Source organism: Epinephelus fuscoguttatus, linkage group LG6 (assembly GCF_011397635.1).
Source record: "Epinephelus fuscoguttatus linkage group LG6, E.fuscoguttatus.final_Chr_v1".
In the NCBI taxonomy this organism is placed as follows: domain Eukaryota; kingdom Metazoa; phylum Chordata; class Actinopteri; order Perciformes; family Serranidae; genus Epinephelus; species Epinephelus fuscoguttatus.
In genome coordinates, this window is record NC_064757.1 from 43,427,362 (window position 1) to 43,447,615 (window position 20,254).

At 41.5% G+C, this 20,254-nt stretch overlaps 2 protein-coding genes across 2 annotated transcripts in view; one reads left to right on the forward strand and one right to left on the reverse strand.

Annotated features, from left to right (window-relative positions):
- Positions 1 to 20,254, reverse strand: part of ptrh1 (peptidyl-tRNA hydrolase 1 homolog) — a 177,349-nt gene that overhangs the window by 52,499 nt on the left and 104,596 nt on the right. The window lies entirely within an intron of this gene.
- Positions 9,099 to 20,254, forward strand: part of sh2d3cb (SH2 domain containing 3Cb) — a 58,349-nt gene continuing 47,193 nt past the window's right edge. Inside the window, exons 1-2 of the mRNA XM_049579577.1 lie at positions 9,099 to 9,222; positions 19,078 to 19,807. Coding sequence (XP_049435534.1) covers positions 9,204 to 9,222; positions 19,078 to 19,807 — 749 coding nt within the window. The 5' untranslated portion in view covers positions 9,099 to 9,203. The remainder of the gene's footprint in view (positions 9,223 to 19,077; positions 19,808 to 20,254) is intronic.

Genomic DNA, 20,254 nt, shown 5'->3' on the forward strand with positions numbered 1-20,254 from the left:
AACGTGGGACTAGATTATGTTCACCCAGTTTCATGCAGATCGCTCAAACTTCCTAGGAAGAGATTGATGTGAAGTGTTTTTCAAAAAATTCAAAATGGCGGAAAATCTATATAACCGGAAGTTATGGGTTCTTGAGGCAAATGTGTTCCTCATGAGGAGAGGCATCTCTGTGCAAAGTTTCATGTCTCTACCACATACGGGGCATGAGATATGCCCATTCAAAGTTTGACATTTCAGTGGGTTGCTATAGCGCCCCCCTTTGGCCAATTGATGTAATATTGCTTCATTGGCATCCTCCCATGACCCTCTACCACTGTGCCAAATTTCACATGGATTGACCAAGTCAGCGAGGAGAAAAACGTGGAACACACACACACAGAGTTTTGGTCATTATATAGTAAGATATTCCCAGTCTGCTAATGTACCCCCCTAAATCTGACACACTGGACCTTTAAGAGTCATGAAACTCAAAACTTTTAACTTTTGTGAGACCTTCTTCTTTTCCTCTGCAACATCTCAGAAGTATTTGACCTTTTTACTCCACCACATTTATCTGATGGCTGAAGTTGCTCTGCAGCTTTAGATGACATTTAAAGAACAACATTCACCATTTTTCAACCCTTTCTTACAGAACACAAAACTGACATGTCCATATGTACAGTAACAGCATTAATGCTCACTGTAATGACTCTTCCTGGCCACACTAGTCACAGAGAGTTTGTAAAGCAGTATCAGTTAGGGCTGCACAGTTAATTGAATCATAGTATGGTCAAGTGCAGTACCCAGACTGATAAGATAGAATGTGTCACAACATACCATAATAAATAAAGCCTTGTGGAGCTACAGACAGGCTCCAGCCTACAAATCATATTCCAGATGTTAGGGAACACGCTTGTTTGGTACAGAGTGCAGCAAAAAAAAAACACCTTATCATTGTTTCGTGGTTTGTTTGTTTTTTCAGTGAAAATGAGATGCAGAAATAACAATTCCCACTGAAGTTGCAACTCATATCACAATATCTGTGCAAATATTATATATAAATATCAATATGTTTTTTAGCAAGCCTTAATACCAATTAAAAATAATATATGTAGCACTGTTACAGGTGAAAGGTGTGTGCGCCCTTTTTATTAGCTGGTTTCCTGTGTTTTCTCTTCAGATGTCACCCGCCTCACCAACGCTCCTCAGTGTGCAGAGAGTGGTCAGACCCACCTGTGGTCTAATCATTTGAAGAGGTAAATGGTCGGGGCCAGTGTGGCAGTATGGGTGCTATGTGTTGGATTGCAGACTGAAGAAAGTGGAGTTGTATTGCGCAGGAGTCAGCGATCTTTATCCCGTCTGGAGGGAGGCTGACAGCTTTTTGTATGGATGTTAATTTTCTTTATTGCTTTCTTTGCTTGTAAAGAAAGGAGTTTCGGTAACAATTTAAAAACTTAATGTACACCGTGATTTCGTTGTTCTTTCTCTGATCAGGGAACGAAACACTACTGTAACGTCACCTGTTGGTTTGTGGATTTGGGTTTTGAAGCCTTGCTTTCAGAGTTTCTGCTGTCGCCATCTTGTTTTTTTGGAGCCAGAGGTGACCTTATTTGGGTCGCTATAGGCAGTCAGCATGTCTCTAAAGTGGCCTGCCCTTAATTATGCGTAACTATTAACCTTAATAAAACGTAAACAGGGGAGTTAAATTTAAACTCAACCCCTGTACTGTTGTCATGAATGCTGGAATTAGCAAACAAGACCAAAACTGTTTTTTGTTCCAGGCTGTAAACATGTTTATTTCTGCTGCAAAGTTGGGCGAAAAGACCAATTTATCTTCATCAGTAATATGTTGGATCAGCGGTGTAAATATAGACAGTGCAGGCAGTGCGATTGCACTTGGGTGGAGGGGCCCACAGAGATTGCCACCTTAAAAATAAACCTGTGTTCAAAGATAAATTAAAAAAAAAAAAAAGATATTAATTTAAAAACTGTATAAAAAATTTCATCCTTTTCTACAAAAGCTATAAAATCTTATATAAAGTATTTAATTCAATGATTTATTTCCTCCTTTGATATTTTTGTCAGATATGCAGTGATGAATGCTGGGTAATATGTATGTTAATAATGTCAAGTCTATTAGTGTCAAGACAATACATGCACAACAGTGTGCACTGAGGCCCGTCGTAACTTCCTGACGTCACTGTGTTGGATTCATGTTAATATGTATTTTCAGACATTTAAATTTTGAAAACTTGAATTAAACTTTATCTAAATTACCAAACAATAATTTGGCGGACCCCCTGCAGTAACTCTGACGACCCTCTTGGGGTCACAGACCCCCTGTTGAAGATCTTAGCACCACATGTACGGTTCAACACTGTCAGTGGAAACACAGGGAGGTATTTTGGTCCCACAAAGACTGTGACTTTGATTTTCCCAGCTCAGACTGCTGAAGCCTCAGATCAGCTTCAGCTGAACAGAAGAATTCATTCTCACACAAATTCTTTAGTTAAATTAAAGTAGTAATGTCACAGTGAAGAACTCACTTAATTAGAACTTCAAACTAAGAGTGTCTTTACTCTCGTCTCTCCCTGCTTTAACAGGACTCCTGCTGCCACCAAGTGTTCAACACTGGAACAGCAGCATGATACAAATCTTTGCTTCAAAGTCTGATATTGGAATAAAAACATAAATTGTTGCTGTGGAGCTGCAGCTTTCAGAAAGTTTGCTTACAAAAATAAAACTTGAGCTCTAACAGTTAAATGATGAAGTGACTGCCTGAAGTCTTTAAATGTCAAAGTGGTTTCTTCAATTTGCAGAAAGGAGCAGGATGTAGTCGTTGCTGTGATAAAGAGGTTGACCCTAATGTGATCTCATGCCGCTGAGCATTACTGAGAAAGTTTCATTTACACAAATCAAAAGTGACAAGGCTTTTATTTTGGAGGGGTGTTTTCATAGACTTTGTTACAGAAGTAGAGGATAACAGTTTTTCATCCCCAGGAAATAAACAGAGAAATAAAATCTGGTATGTTATTCCATAAAACAGCCAGACAGCAGTCAAATAAAACAAAACAAAATAAAATAAATTGTCTGCTACCAATCAAGGACTGAAAGTCTTCTGGCTAAAAGAGTGACATAAGTGTGCAATCTGACTGGACCTTTGAGAGATGATTGTCTTTTTGTAGACTTTTAATCTGAAAAGTAAAGAGCAGGTTCTCTGGCTAGTTCTGCAGCAAAGAGGTTTTTATTCATCACAGGATCTTGAAGCTGAAACACGATGAATAAGTCTGATTCATAAACTCACAGCTTGAATATGATGAACTGAGTTGTGTTTAAGTGATTTGTGTGAACTGACCCTTTAAGTCCCAGAGTCTCTGTCGAACACAGTAACAGGACTCATTTGGTACAAACAGTCTTCATTCATGCGATGTGACTGAGTCGTCTCTGTTGTATGTTGCAGACAGAAAGTCAGTCAGAAAGCCAGCTGACAGTTTGACAGCAGCAACAGGCAGCGGCTCAAAGTAACTCAGTCCAGTTACTCGAGTACTTTACTGAAGCACAGCTCTGATGTACAAGTACCTGTCCATGCCAGAGAGAAATATTGTACTTTTTAATCGCACTTTATTTGTTGAATAGCATTAATATTATCTTTCTTTTTTTCAAAGAAAACCTTGAATACATTTATAAACTAATATCTTGTCACCAAACTACCAGTTAGTAGTGTTTAGTGTGGTCGTTAAAATGAGCTCCACTTCAACCTGTTACAACACTGACAGTAATGTTGGTGAAGTGAACTTTAAAGGCACAACGTGTATTAAATCATTACATTCTCACTCCGACCTTGTTTCATAGACGTTTGGTCGTGACTTCCACGTCCACATATGACGTTCTGTGACACCGTGTCAACTTCAGCCTGTTACATGCATTGTCTGTTTTCAAAATACACTTCTGTTTTCACAGGAAATGTACAGTTTACATACAGTCTCTTTCAAAATAAAAGCACTACGTCAGTACAACTCAGCGACTTGATGTTTTTTTCCTTCAACAACAAACACACGTGGATTGTTGGGCCAATCTCGTCCTCTACTCGAAGGGTAAGGAGCTCCTGAATCTTACTGTTTTTCAGGTTTGGGCACATTTACAGCCGCTGTTACCCACGACCTGCTTAACGTTATTTTTAAAATTTCCTGGGGTGGGTTTCACGATAACACATCGTCAAAATGTCGCATGTAATAGTGACCAGCTGCGTATCATGCTGAAGTGAAAGGACGGCTTTTCTGGTCGGTGTCTGGTGCTGGAAGTCACTGACAAAGAGCTGGTTTTCGACAACCTCTGAGTGAAACCGGTTTGGGAAAATAGATGAAAATGTTTGGAAAGAAAAAAAAGTCAGTATCATGAGACAGTGAGTCAAAGTTAAGACTTATTCTGACTTAAAAAGCCAAAATCTTCACTTATTGTCAAAACGAGTTAAAGAAAGTATTCTACTTGTGTCACTAATATTTTTTTTGCCCCAACAGAAATGATCTTACATAAAGGGCGCTGTGGTTTATTTTTTTCTTCTTTAACCGTTTGAAACCTGGAGCATCAACACTTTTCTTGTGCTGCTTTCAGATGCCTTTCTCAAGTATTTAATTTGAATCCTGAGCAAATTTTTGCAATTTCTTTTACAAACATGGGGGAAAAGGCAATGAGCAACCTGGTAATTAAGAAATGTCCCACAAATTGCAAAAAATTAATAGATTCAGAATTTATTTTTTTTTTTTAATTTAGGGAAAAAACTAGGGGAAAACTAGCCTATATTTTTAATTATTATTACTTTTTGAAATTATGCTCTGGATTTTTTAAAATAGTTTTTAAGCACTTTTCAAGGTCTTTTCCTTCCCTTTTTTATTTTTTATTTTTTATTTTTACTAATTTTCTTGTTTTTTTTATTTTCTCTTTTTACTAATTCCTTGCAATTTTGAGGGGGAATTTCTTTCTTCGCTGCTCATTGCCATCTTCCCATATTTTTGAAAGAAATCAAGCCAAGTTGCTCAGGTCTAAAAGGGTTAATATGTTATTGTTATTTGTAAAAAACTAAACTTCCAACACATTCTCTTCCCAACTCGTCACATATCACCACTTTGTCCGTGAACTTTCATGCCTCCTTATTATGACCTAGGTATCCTTTAGCGTCTGTTGTTGACGTTCTGTAACGGTGTGTAAATTTACGTCTGTTAAATGTGTCGATAAAATGTGTTTACGTGGACTTTTTACGTTTACGTATTATGTGGTAGACATCTTCCTGCGTGTGCTGTTGATGTTCCGGGACGCTGCAACCAACAAACGGATGTCAGCAAAGGCATGTGGTTAGGTTTGGAAAGAACATCATGCTTTGCCTCGACATGGAAAGCGAACACCAGGCTCCAAGGTGAAAGTCTGGGGTTTGTTGGACCTATCCGTCACCCCTCTCTCACCCACCCTATAGGGAATTCCCAGCTCCTCCTTGTTACCTGCAGCGTTCAAACTGACAGCATCCAGTGCCGTATCATAACATCGTGAAAGGTGGCTTTTGGTGTCAACTGCTCGATGCCAAAATCACTGACAAAACAGAATGAGAACAGGCTGCAACTTCATGTACTCATCTAGCTACAGTTTTAAAGTACACTGAAAAGTCTCAAATAATTTGGACATTACATTTTGAAAGGCTGTAACTGCTGTGGTGCCGATCAGATTTATTTGATTTGTGGCGGGATGATGCTGGATTTTCACTTCCATGTACGACCCTCAGAAAGGCTTTTTACAGAAGTCCAACATGACCCAAAGAAAGACGAGGAGTTGCAGAACAACACTCAATTTCCTCCAAAACACAACAACTAACATGAAAAATAATGAGCCGGCCAAATGTACAGAAAAAGGGAAAATATCCTGACAAACCCAGAGAGGGTTGTTCAGTTATCAAAGATTAAACATTCACATCTTTGGTAAGATCTGCTGAGTCTCACTGCTGGGAGCTCTTAGAGTTATTGTCACTTGATTGTTTATGGTCATCGTCGGGTGGAGCTTGTTGGCGTCTTTCTCGACTCTGGTGATTCTGACAAAAACATCTTTAATCTCAGTGAAACAACATGTTAAATAAAGTTGACATGGCTCTGGTTTAGTTGAGCGCACAGATCTGCTCAGTTGGTTTTGGGATTGTTGTTCACCAGGAAGTGTTGGCAGGAAATGTTGCAAGATGTTGACAGCTCTGTGCCTCCACCCACAGAGCCTGGAGGCTGATGAATGCCCTCCTGCTGCGGTTACATGTTGTCTGTCTGCTACAGGAGAACCCGCTCACATTCACCATCATTTTCTCTTTAATCTGGCAGACGGAGAACACCGACAGGGAGGGAAAGTCCAGTTTCGATTCAGTTTTTTTCTTCTGTTGAAATTCAGAGTCATTTTCACACATCTACACATGCATACAACCAAAATATTTCACTTTGACAGGCTTCTCAAGAGCAGTTTCTTATTCACTCAGCATCTGACACTGACTTATCAAATGACTCATGTGACATCCTGGTTTTTTTTTTAAACTGATCAGATTTACAAACAAAATTTGTCTGTTCATTAAAAAGATTAAGTCAATCCATTAAAACCTGCAGTATGTACATAGATTATAAATCCACAGTTCCATAAAACACTACAGATTATTTTACAGCCAGGATTCTGGTTCATTTAAAATGACTCAGATTTCAGACTTTTCTCCTAAATGTTCAGCCAGCATTGGATCCTGTAACATGTGTTTTAACATGTAAGAGAAAAAGTAGTCACTGTAACAAGAAGTTGAGCCCCACCCAATGATTAACAGCTGAAACAGGAAGTGAAATATTTCTAACGTGTGGTTTTTGTTTAGGAAATGTCTTTTTGTGGCTCGCCTATTCATGTTTCCTCATTTCTCATTTTTCTATTAATACTGATTTCATGTTAATTTCTGAAATATAATTTTTGTCTGAGCTCTCAAGACAGATCTTGATTTGCTGTTGTCACTGGAGTTAAAAACATGATTTCAATAAGGACCACTTTAGTCAAAGAAAATTTATTTCTATAGGTGATGAGTGAACCTGAAGAAGCCACAGGCGAAACACGTTATTCGCTCTCAATAAAGTCACAGTAAAGTCTATTCAGTGTGCGGTCGTCTATTTTTGATATGTTACTTAAGAAGTTTCTGCGATCGACCAGCACCTGAGCCCCTATATCGGCTGTGCAGAGGGAGTTTTGTTTAAAATTTATCTCCATTTGCCTCTCTGCCCTTCCATGCGCCTACATAAGTGAGTAACTCGTGTTACCCAAATTCGAAAATTTTGTTACTTGTGTGAGTTTGAATGCAAGAATATTTAGTATTGACTCGTGTCATACATGTGTGAAATTGCTGGATTAATGAATGAACTTGCATGGGTACATCCTCAACATCATACCTCTCTGGAGGATCTCAATGCTGATTGGATATCATGGTGCAAATTGGTTGCTGTAATTCAGATTTTTTAACTCTCACTAAAAAGCAAATGACGCAAAATCACAGTATTTGCTTCATTTTTGGTGCTTAATCTGTGTATTTCGAGTAATTCGAGTCCATCATGTCCATTGCGCTGCTTGGCCGGAATCTGCACCTAATTGTGTCTTTACATTGACTTTACATATAATTCACTCACGCAAATTGTTTTATTTGCACCCTGTATGAACACAACATAAGGTGGCGAGAGCACACCTCCCTGCCCTTCCACACGCCTATGTGAAAATCACACTCTTCACTTCATTCGCATAATTTGTGTACACCACCCGGTGGGATTTTGAGTGTAATTGCGTCTTTACATTGACTTTGCATGTAATTCATTCACCTGGTGTGAACGCAATACAAAGCACAGAGAGCACACCTCTCTGCCCTTCCATGCGCCTAAATGGAAAGCCTAAGGCAGGGAGAGCAGCTGCAGCAAAGTCCCCCGGGAACAGAACCGAGCAGCATCAATGACAAACAGAAATGACATTGATGAGTCAGACACAGCATGAAAAGGAGGAGCTGGGGTGGAGGCAGGTTGCAGAGGAAGCAGCAACAGTTGGCAGGCCAGAGCAGTTTAAATAGGGCGCCCTGAATAAGATTTGCCGATTGGTTGCATAGAAGGGAATTATGTGATATATCAGCTGCTCCATCAGTTGATTGGCTGTTTGCAATCAACTGATGGAGGTGGGATGTGAGCTGAGGTGTACTTCTTGTCCTGCCTGAACTAACGCTGTGCTAAAGTTGCTTTTGTGAACAAAATAATTTCACCACAAGGCCACTGTGTAAGCATGTATGTGATCTATCAACTGACTCCCTTCATCAATCAGCTGATCCATCAGTTGACTGGGCTGCTTGATATCAGCTGATGTAGCTCGGATGTGAGCTGAGCTTGACATGGTGTCCTGCCTGAACTAACGCTGTGCTCAGTTTTCCTCTGTGATGTCTAGAAAAGGACAAACATGATGGACTTTATGGCGACATGGCTTTAAACTTGCCTTGTAGAGTCAATGTGTCATGTTGTTGCTGTCAGATTAAAGCCTCCTATTTCCTGCTCTCAGATCAGTTTCAGGATTACACGATGCTCTTCAAGAAGGGGAAATTACCCAAACTATAGATCTTAATGACAGTGAATCATTTTAGCATTTGGAAAGTTTTGTGTCCTCAAGATAAGTTAAAAGTTGACATGTTGAAGATTTTAGCTGGAAGGTATAATAATGATACTTTGAGCTTGTTTCACGTTAAATTGAATCTGAGTTAACTCCAATTTCATGGATTATAAAGTTGAACATTTCCTTTCCCATGATCACTACTGTGTCTTAAACAGAGGTTTATTCCATATGTATTATACATATACATTAGGGTGTTGGTAGGGTGTGGACTCGTGACCTCAGCATCTCTTAAATTGTGGCAACAGCTCTGCGATGCCTCTGAGTGGAAACCTGAATCTAAATCATGTCAACGTTCTTCGAAAAACCTCCACAGTGACTGAAGAGACACTCATTTCCAGTGTGAGGACAGAAAGTGACTTGTCACCTGATTGCATCAACACAACATGAAACTGCTTCCGCTGTTTGGAAGACAGGAAGCAGAGTCACTCTGTTGGTTAGAGAGCATGCGGCTCATTATCACACCGCAGCAACAAGTGGCACCAACTGTTTTTATGGACGTTTTATATGAGTGAAGATATCAGGAAGTCAACATCTCAGCCATGAACAAACGAAAACTGAGTAAGTTATATTTAACTTTAAGACGCTGTCGTGCAATATTTGGGATATTAGGGCGGTTTATTTCCTTAAATGATTATTAGTGAAACTGACCTCCTTGTAAAAACCTTTATTGTGCCAAAAGCACAAGAAGAACATTTTGGATTAATTAATATAGCATGGTGCAATAGAACAATAGAAGGTAAATGAAGTCCTTATGTGACAAAACTGATTTTTTTATAGAGGAAATATTAATTCTTTAGTTCTTTACTTTACGTAAAAGTGGTGTATTTTACTGTAAAAATACTCCATTGTAAATTCCTACATTCAGAATCCTACTTAAGTAAAATTAGACAAGTGTGAAAAGTGTGAGAGCATCATGTCACTGTTGTAGCTGCTTGAGTTTTAACTACTTCATACACAGTTTAGTCGTTATCTCTAGTATTTTACTTAAACATTTCCATTTATGTGACTTTGCACTTTTACTCCACACATCTCAGAGGGAAATATTTTACTTTTTACTCCGTTTACATTTATCTGACATTAAACCAGCAGTTTCCAAAATGTTTTGGTTTGTAATCTCTGACAAAAACTGTTTATTTTAGGCCACTTGTCACATTTCAGATATTTATGAGTTGTTATCGGTTCCTCCAAAAAGACACATTTCCTCTCTAAACTTCTCACGTGGTTTCATGTTTGAGGTGCGAACAGGTTAAATTCCAACATTTCCCCAAAAAGCAAAGGGTAGAGATGATCATCTCACAACATGTCAGGTTTGTCTGGTGACCTTCTAGAGGGGCCCAACCAGGGGTGTAAATATAGACAGTGCAGGTAGTGCAGTTGCACTGGGGCCCGTTGGGTATGGGGGCCCTTGCAAATAATTCAGATTGCCACCTCAGAATGACACCTGTGTTCAAACAAGAACTCACATTAAAGTAAAATGGTGCCATTTGTTACAGGCTATATGCCCTGAAAAATGCAAACTCATATCCGTCATGATTTTCTTTCCTTTTCGTTTTTTGTAGTCAGCAGCAATATATAATAAAAGTATAAGCTCATTAGTTCATAGCCATTGGTAGCTTTGTCACCTTCTACCTATGCCAGTCCTCAATGCCTATGTGCAGTTTCACATAGATTGACCACGTCAGTGAGTAGAAAAACGTGGGACAGACAGAATGACTGACTGACAGAATGACACACTGACAGTTTCTGTGATTATGTACAGCATACCATACCATGACTTAGTCATACCAAACATTAGAAACAACACCAACATTGGTCCACAGGGGGAGCCACAGCGATCGGTCGCATTTTAGCCATTTTGAAGCATTTTTCTGTTGTTATAGCGCCACCCAGTTGCCAATTAGAGTTAAATTTCTCCAGTCACCTTGAGGCGTCCTGTTCTACATATCTACCAAGTTTAGTAAAAATCCATATGGCGGTTAGGCCTAGATAAGAAATGAGCTCTCTAGCGCCCCCATTTTGTTTGATGGGCTCAATAATGGAGGGGTCCCCTCAGATTATGTGTGGTCATATGCCTACAAAGTTGCGTGGTGATGGGTGAAACCCTTGAGATGTTCTACACCTTTATGTGATGAGCCACGCCCTCCGCAATATTCATTGCCTTATAGAAGCTCAGTTTTAGGAAGTTTTCCAACTTTTGCCAAGAGGGAACTTTAGATATTGCTCCCTAGATTATGTTCACCCAGTTTCATGCAGATCGCTCAAACTTCCTAGGAAGAGATCCATTTGAAGTGTTTTTCAAAAAATTCAAAATGGTGGAAAATCTCTATAAGCGGAAGTTATGGGTTCTTGAGGCAAATGTGTTCCTCATGAGGAGAGGCATCTCTGTGCAAAGTTTCATGTCTCTACCACATACGGGGCAGTGGATAGTGCCGGCGCCCCGTGTACAATGGCGATGCCTCACTGCAGCAGTTGCAGGTTCGACTCCGGCTTGCAACCATTTGCTGCATGCCACATCCCACTCTCTCTCTCTCTCTCCCATTTCACTCTATTCTGTACATTAAAGGCAAAAAGCCAGAGAAAAAAAAGAGAGATATTCTAAAGGAGAAGTTTCAGCTGGTTGTAATCTCCAATCCTCACTGATAACTGCCATTTTTCTTTTTTTTTTCAACCTGTCTTCAATAGTCTTCGTAGCTTAGCGCCACAAAAGGGTGTAAGCTTTTTATGAAGATTGATGCACTGTTAATCTTGCAGTCAAGTATTTTATACCCATACTGTGCGTGGTTGTGACCGTCACCCACCCTCCCTGGAGACTAGCCTATCAGCCTTTACTGGAAAAACTTCCTAATATGAGTCAGAGAGGGCCGTGATACACCATAGTGTGTCAAGGGGAAAGTAAGAGACAAGCAGGGGGGATTGAGGGATGGGTGCTTAAGTCCTGAGTTATATAGCGACAGTGCATGCGGAGAAGAAGCAGGAAAAAACAAACAAACAAACAGAGGAGAAACAGGCAGTGTAGCTGATGTATTGTGGCCTTGAGGTTGTTGTGCTCCATACAGATTACCAAAAATAAACAAATAAATGTATAATAAAGAAAAGAAGAAAAAAAAACACACAACAAAAAACACAAAAGAGAAGTCTATACTGAACACCAGAAATGTGAGAGTCTTGGTGGAGGGGGAAAGCCCGATTGTGGAGAAGAGTTGCCAGAGCAGTGTGGTAGGTTTGAGAAGCAACTGAGCCCTTTTTGAGTGATCCCATCGGTTCTTTGCGATGCGTCACGGAGCTGAAGTATCGAACATGCATGCATGTATTTGAACCCTCCCAATGTGTTTATGAGAACCATCACCAGGGTCTAGGGTCAATGTCCCAGCCCTGCGGGAGAAGGCGGCCGGCAAGGCACCCCAAGGCCGCAGGTGCGCCCAGTCCCCACGCCCAGGGAGCCGCACAGGCCGCGGGACACCACGCAGGCCCAAGGACCCGGGACCGCAATGGCCAGCACCCTAAGAGAACCAGAGACGCACCCCAGATGGGCGGGGCAGGAAGGCCCGCCCACCCACCGCCCAACGCAGACCCTGAATTACCCCGAACAACACACAGGAGAGAGCGGCCAATCCCCCATCGAGACCCCATAGCAGAAACATTAACCCTCTATTTTTCCTCTTCAACAACAAGCACACGTGGTTACTTTTAGCCAACATACACACATGGTTGGGTTTAGGAACCTTACGGGACGTGAAAACCCACCCTCCCGGGTGAACATCAGCCCCTACCGCCAACCCTACTCAGACTTCCGCTGCCTTAAGTTTCGTTGTTCTCCTGCTACGTTTCCCCCCGTGCCGCCAGGCGCCGTTAAACAATAATGGGGAAGGACCGCGAATCTTGCCGGCATGAAAGGATGGCTTTTTTCATCTGTGTCTGACATCAGAAGTCACTGACCAAGCACTGGTTTTTGACTTCGGTTGCATTTCTACACACCGGACCTTTTATGGAGTATTTTTACTCTGTCATTTGGACGTTTTATTAAAATGATCTGAATACTTCGTTCACCTCTACGCCTCATAGACATCTGAAATGTGACAGTGGGTCAGAAGCCAAAAAGGTTTGGTCTTCAAACATGTATTGTGTTTTATATATCAAATGTTTTTTTAAAGTCTAAATGGAGTAAGTACAACATTTACAGCTGAGGAGAAACTGAAGCAGAACATGGAAATACATGATATAAAGTTCATGTACCTTTAAACTGTACTTTAGCACAGTACTTGAGTAAATGTACTCGGTTACTTTCCACCTCTGGAAAGTAAATCCTTGTACAGACAGAGACAGAGTTACATGATGAGTCAGGGGAAAGAGGCTGATGCAAGTTTATTTGTGTATTCCTATAAAAGAAAGTGATGTATTGACACTTGTTTCACTGCGAGTGTGTGTGTGTGTGTGTGTGTGTGTGTGTGTGTGAGTGAGTGTGTGTTGCCTCTTTGTTCCACTCACAAACAGTGTTTTGGTGCATTGTAAATGAAGCACAGACGTGTCTTTGTGTGGTGTGAATGGACAGCGGCCCGGCCGAGTGCAGAGTTTAAGAAAAGACAGCGAATGTCTGCAGACAGGACAACGGCTCTCTGTGCTGCTCTTCTTCTGCTGTTTGACTCCACAGTTGTTCACGATTTAAAGCTGAATTTCACCCATGATGCATCTGAAGGCCGGGCATTCAGTCCAGTTAGACACTTTGGGACAGTAAACAAATCGGTGTGGGATGTCAGTGCATCTGTGATCTGTGATAAAAACACAGTGAACAGTTTTACATTTTGCTTTAGAAATGACAAAAATCTCTCTGAATCATGAGCGCTGAGGGGCGGAGGTCAGCTCCAACTTGTTCCACCCAGAGATGAACTCTTGACACTGTCTGGTACTGTCTTTGGATGTGTGTCAATTACAGAAACAAATAAACATGTTGGGAAATCGTGCAGTATGCTGTCCCCTCCTGAGTCAGTTTCATCTCTGTGAGCTCAGTACAGAGAAAGATCCAGCCAGCCTGCTCCCCGACCCAGGGCATTAAATATGCAGCTTGGTCAGCGGCCGTCAGTATCTGATTCTGAGGCACAAGACTCCTTTAAGCGCTGCATGAGATGCACCTGGCTTTTAACTGACTCCAGTCTGAACCCATCCAGAGCAGTGGCGTCGTATAAAGAGAAACAAAGTAGAAGGTGCCAACAAACTCAGGATTTTAACCCAGGAAGCGGCTGTTTGTGTCTCGTATGGAACCCCCCACAGGAATGTTATGTGCTCGCAGTCAGTCAGTATGTTGGTCAGTCAGCGAGACAGTGATGACTGTGCCTGCGCGAGTCTCTGTTAATAATTCACGTTAATGTTGCAGCTCGTTGTTTGACTGGTTCATGGAGGCACTTCAGAAACATTACAATATGATATCCTACGTAAATATACACACAACAGTTCATATGATATCCTACAAATAAGTGCCCCACCAGTGACGTTACGTCCTTAACATAAAGTTACGGAGGTTAGGTTTAGGCAAAAAAAAAACCATGGTGACGAGGCAAGCTTAAAATGACTCAAAGTTTACCACATGGTTCCAAACACCAGTCTCCTGAGGGAAGTCCCGTGTTTTGTGTCCCATCCACCACCCCGACCTCCAACCTCATGGGATCACTTCCTTCTTTATTTTCACTCCTGTCAGTGCATTGGTCACGTGATCGCAGCTTTCCAAAATTTCTGGGTTGTGCACAAATTACTGGCTCATGATTACGTGGGATATTTACAAATTTTGGTGGATTATTTTTCCTTGGAAGACTTACAGTGCATGAGCCTGTTTTTTAAACTATGTTAACCTCATATGACATGTCTTGTCGCGAACTTGCTTAAATTACGTTAAACTGGTCCATACCCATTGAGTACAGCATACCATACCATGACTTAGTCATACCAAACAGAAACAACACCAACATTGGTCCACAGGGGGAGCCACAGCGATCGGTCGCATTTTAGCCATTTTGAAGCATTTTTCTGTTGTTATAGCGCCACCCAGTTGCCAATTAGAGTTAAATTTCTCCAGTCACCTTGAGGCGTCCTGTTCTACATATCTACCAAGTTTAGTAAAAATCCATATGGCGGTTAGGCCTAGATAAGAAATGAGCTCTCTAGCGCCCCCATTTTGTTTGATGGGCTCAATAATGGAGGGGTCCCCTCAGATTATGTGTGGTCATATGCCTACAAAGTTGCGTGGTGATGGGTGAAACCCTTGAGATGTTCTACACCTTTATGTGATGAGCCACGCCCTCCGCAATATTCATTGCCTTATAGAAGCTCAGTTTTAGGAAGTTTTCCAACTTTTGCCAAGAGGGAACTTTAGATATTGCTCCCTAGATTATGTTCACCCAGTTTCATGCAGATCGCTCAAACTTCCTAGGAAGAGATCCATTTGAAGTGTTTTTCAAAAAATTCAAAATGGTGGAAAATCTATATAAGCGGAAGTTATGGGTTCTTGAGGCAAATGTGTTCCTCATGAGGAGAGGCATCTCTGTGCAAAGTTTCATGTCTCTACCACATACGGGGCATGAGATATGCCCATTCAAAGTTTGACATTTCAATGGGTTGCTATAGCGCCCCCCTTTGGCCAATTGATGTAATATTGTTTCATTGGCATCCTCCCATGACCCTCTACCACTGTGCCAAATTTCACATGGATTGACCAAGTCAGTGAGGAGAAAAACGTGGAACACACACACACACAGAGTTTTCCTCATTATATAGTAAGATTACTAATTACATTCTTTCTAACATAACCAAGTAGTCTGGGTTGCCCAAACCTAAAGTAGTTTTGGTGATGAAACCAACATCTCCTGTTAACACAGAAGTTTATTTTGAGAAGACAGTATGCATGTTATAAACAGAAATTAGTACTCCGTCCCTGAGCGACCAAAACTGTCACTAAAGGGGAACCTAGCGCTTTATAGTTTGAAGATTAAGGCCTCAGACTGAGCTGCTGGATTAGACAAGTTGGGAGTGAGAAGGTGTTGATCCAGAAGGTGTTTAGCCTAGCTTAGCACAAAGACTAGAAGCGGGGGGAAACTGTTAGCCTGACTCAGTTTAAGGGAAAAAAACCTTCCCAAATGAATTATTATAATAATAGTGATATTATTTCAGGGCCATATTGCCTCTGGATAAATGTAATGTCCTGACAGTTTGTAACAGCATTTTTTTTTGTTGAAGAAAATGAGTTTAAAAAGTGATCAATTCACCATGTTTCTTGCACTTTCTGGCACCTTGTATGATATGGAATGCGCATATCTATTGGATGTTTGGTATTGTGTTGTATCGTACTGTATGTTCCGTGTTGTGGCTGCAGCATGGGTGAATGGCCCAGAACAAATTTCTCACTTTGTGAGACAATAAAGTTAATCTTCAATCTTGAATCTTGAATCTGATTTGGACTTTGGACTTTGTCATTTGGAGCCATAATAGGCTCTCATGACAGCCAATTTGGCATGTATTCACATCTATTTCTGTTGCTCTACGTGAATTCGCCACCTTTATATTTTCACTATAAGATGATTAAAAAACACTCAGTCAAACTCGACAGGACTCCATATCAGCCCATTTATCTGCTGGCTTTAACATAAAAAAATAAATAAAAAATAAAAACAACTTATTTGCATCTGCACCTCCATCATCCCCCTCCTGTCTCGTTCTCAAAATAATTAGTCTATATTTAGCTGAGGAAATAAATACCCGTCAGTCTAATAGGTCCCCGGGGCAGAAACATAATCAAACACTGCTGAGATCTCAGGGGACGGGCCGCAGTTCTGAATAGAAACGATGAGAGTTTCTGCAGATGAGGGTACAACAACATTCCTCAGATGACTCTGAGGCAAAGAAAACATTTTTTTTCTGTTTCACAGGACAAAGTGAAAATTAAATGTTTGCAGCTGCTGGGCTCACTGGGACTTAAGGTCTCACATTATTATATAACTGTCTGTAAAATGTACGACTACATCTCTCAGACAGGACATAATGTACGACCTGGCTGAGACCAGCACCCTGGGCAGGAATACGCAGGTCGCTGTAATCATGAATACAATGTCAGGTTCTTCTTTAAAAAGCTCCGATAACCAGGTTAACTAACAGCCACAAGCTGTACTTTCCTGTGTTACTGAGTGTCATCTTTTGAAACAGCAGTAAGTCAGTTCCTGCACTTCATCATTCAGTATCTCAGATCAGAGTGACTCAACAATGGGGTCAGGACCTGCAGGGCAGCCGGATATTAAGACGAATTACAGGAAGTTAGGCAGTTAGACTTTGTAATAAAAGCTGCAGAGAAGTTTGAGATACAGTTTGAGATAGTGCACCCGCTGTGCTCTTAACCCTGTTTTATATGTGACTGCAAAATAGACACAAACATTCTCTGAACCTATCAGCAAAATATTGCCACTGTACATGCTCATTTATATATTATTATGTAGAAGGTTTGTTGAAACGTTATGTTTTGACAATGCTATGATTTGGGAACAGATCATGTTTGGGCTTAAAATACATGGTTTTGGTGTCACAATCACGGCTGGAGAAGCCGTCGATGTCTTGTTAAAAATCATTGTTCTCATGCCACTATCCTGCTGGAAAAACAGAAACAAGTCACTAAAAAACATCCACATTTGGTGCCTCAAGAGTCGCTGGAAACGCAGCTCTAAAAACAGCTGGTTTTGTAATTTGTTGGTCTCAAACAGTGGTCTGAATCTTGGCAGGTGTTTCACCTAGATTTCATGCAGTCCACCCCGCCATCGACCTCCTAAAAACAAAGTCAGGTCACATCACTTTAAGCGTTGGTTTGCAGACACGAACAATGCCAACATTTTCTTCTGGCTGTTGCCTGACGGCTGACGAGAATCAGCCTCTGGTGGGAACCGCCAGTATTTCGGAGGTTCTGGTGTCGCCAGAGGATATCCACGCCAAGACTTCCTTTTCCGTGCATCTACCATTGTTTCTCTATAAACAGGTATTTGCATATGAATGTAGTTAAATGTTAGCTGATGGGTTCCGAGACTGAATTTCGGCCGATGTGATCTACCTCTCCACATGAGGCCTGCTCAGACATGATTGGTTGATACAACTCAGACTACAAACAGAAACCAGAACCTTTTGACACCAGAGTCTCGTCCTGATTCCTCTAAATTCTGCCCTCATGCAGAAATCTGTTTGTAGAGTCCTGAGGTAATTTAGCATGTTAGCATTTAGCATGCTGTGCAGCTGAGGCTGAAAGGGTTTTTAAAAGTATTCAGTCATGAATTTAAGATGACCCACAGAGAGGAAATGTAGGTGTTGCAGCAGCACGAGGGCAGAATAAAGTACAAAGAAATCAAGAGAGTAAAATAAATTATTAGAAGTGCATAGAATAAGAATAAGTGTCTCCATGTCTCTGTATGTATGTATGCCGAAGGAACTCCAGCTCAGGGACACAGTTTCAAGTTCTTCCTGTTACATGCACTGCTGTTTACATACAGTGTCTTTCAGAATAAAAGCACAACATCGGTACAACACCGTGAATTGACATCTTTTGTTTTCTTCCAACAACTAATGCACATGGTTGGGTTTAGGAAAAAAGAACAGGGTTTGGCTTGAGGACGTGAACACCGCTCTCCTGGGTAAAAGTCGGTGTTTGTTGGACCGACGCTGGGCACCGTTAAACTTTAACAGCCACCAGCAGCTCATTATGCCGACGTTAAATGACGCCTTTATTCATTTCTGTCTGATGCTGCAAGTCACTGCCCAAGCAACAGATTTCGACGACTTTGGAGTGAGACCAGGTTGGAAAGTTTGACCTGAAGGTGGCGCAAGATGAAATCATAAAAGATCGAAAAAGTTATTAGGTTCAGACCTAGTGCAAACTAAACTTGACTGCCTGTTTGTGCAGTCAGTGTTCATTCTGCCAAACACAGCTGATGAACCAGCTGCAGAGATGATAGCATTAAGCTAGCTGCTGTAGCAACATATGCACAGAGTGTGTGTGAACATTTGGCCTCTGACTGATCTGAAATCTCACCAAGAACTCCAGTTGTCTCTGTTACTTCCCTCCAGATCCACTCTCCATTTGTCATGCCTCTAAATGAATTCGTTCAGCAGCTGTGGTCACATTTTGTCACATCTCTGTATGGATGTTACATGCAATCGTTCTGCTTTTAAAATATAAAGATCAACGTCTGAATGAAAGTCAAGGCAATTTTTATCCGACAGATATTAAATTTCACTCTAAATGATTAGTTTGATTCGTATTTGGCGATTGTGTTGAAGTAATTATCTGTATTCATGATGCCGTCATTTACACATTGAGACTAAAACTCATTATAGAATGGTCTCTTTAATGATGACGATGTTTCTGTGAACTCTTGTTAACGTCCTCCTGCTCTCCAGGTTTCAAATGGTTCGGGAGCCTCACCAACCTTTCCGCCCGCCGCCCGTCAGAGAAGACCAACATCAAGGCAATCCCAGAGCATGATGGGAGCCTCGGTGGTGCCAAATCAGCAGCGGGGGAGCAAGTGGTGGATGACATGGGGGACTGCCTCCGCAGCCCCAGCTACGCCTGCTCCAGCGAGATGTACACACATGTGGGCACTGTGCCCCGCAGCCAGAAGTCGAAGAGCTGCAAGGGGCTGAAGGAGAAGAAGAAGAAAGAGGAGGAGGAGGAGAGGGTGAGTGGAGGGCAGAGCCAGTGGAAGGCGGGGGAACATGTCCGAGACTCCCCTCTGCTCAGTGCCCTGTCCAGCCTTAGTGTGACCAGCCTGGACCGGCCTGTTTCTGCCCGGCCGCTGCCCGCCACCCCGACACTCAGCCGGGCTTCACCTTTGACCTCAGCACCCGAGTCTTGCTTCCGTGATCCTCCAGCGGACCCCATTAGGAGCCAGGGGTCTTTTTTACAGAGCAGGGATGCTTTAGAATCAGGTAGAGCTATGGAGCCCTCAAACATGACAGCTAACGGCCCCAAAGTGGCTCCGTCGCAGGATGTGTATGTGCCGATGGACCCGATAGCTGAAGCAGCTCGAAGCCACGTGGGCGAGCAAACAGAGAGGCAGCGAGGCGTCACCAGCACACAGGAAACCACAAGGACTGTGAACGGCTTGCAGGAAGTGAAGCGTGTTAACAGGTGAGAAAGTGAATTTATGACACTTTGAGAAAGATGCAGCGACGATCCCAAAAATAGTCTGTGGTTTGTTTTTTTATAGTCTGCTCTTTAAACTTCAGTTCAGAGGTTATACAGCACGGGTTAAAGCTACAGATCTCCTTCCTGTCAACTCTCATGTAGGTTTAAGTCTTATTTTCTCATGAATCTGTCGTTGTGGTGAGATTATTTCAACTTGTTTCAACTGCAAATCAGCTTGTTTTAAGAATTTAAGAACTGAGTGGCTTGATAGTGGACAGAATAAGGCTGCCTGCTGCACAGGTTAAATTTATATTTTTTTATTTTTATCACAGTATCTTGTTATTTTGTGGCACTAGAAATCTTTTTAAACACAAACATATTAAGGGAACATTTAAACTCCAAGTACGTGGTCCAGAAATAATCTTACAATTCAGTGTTAAAAATATCATT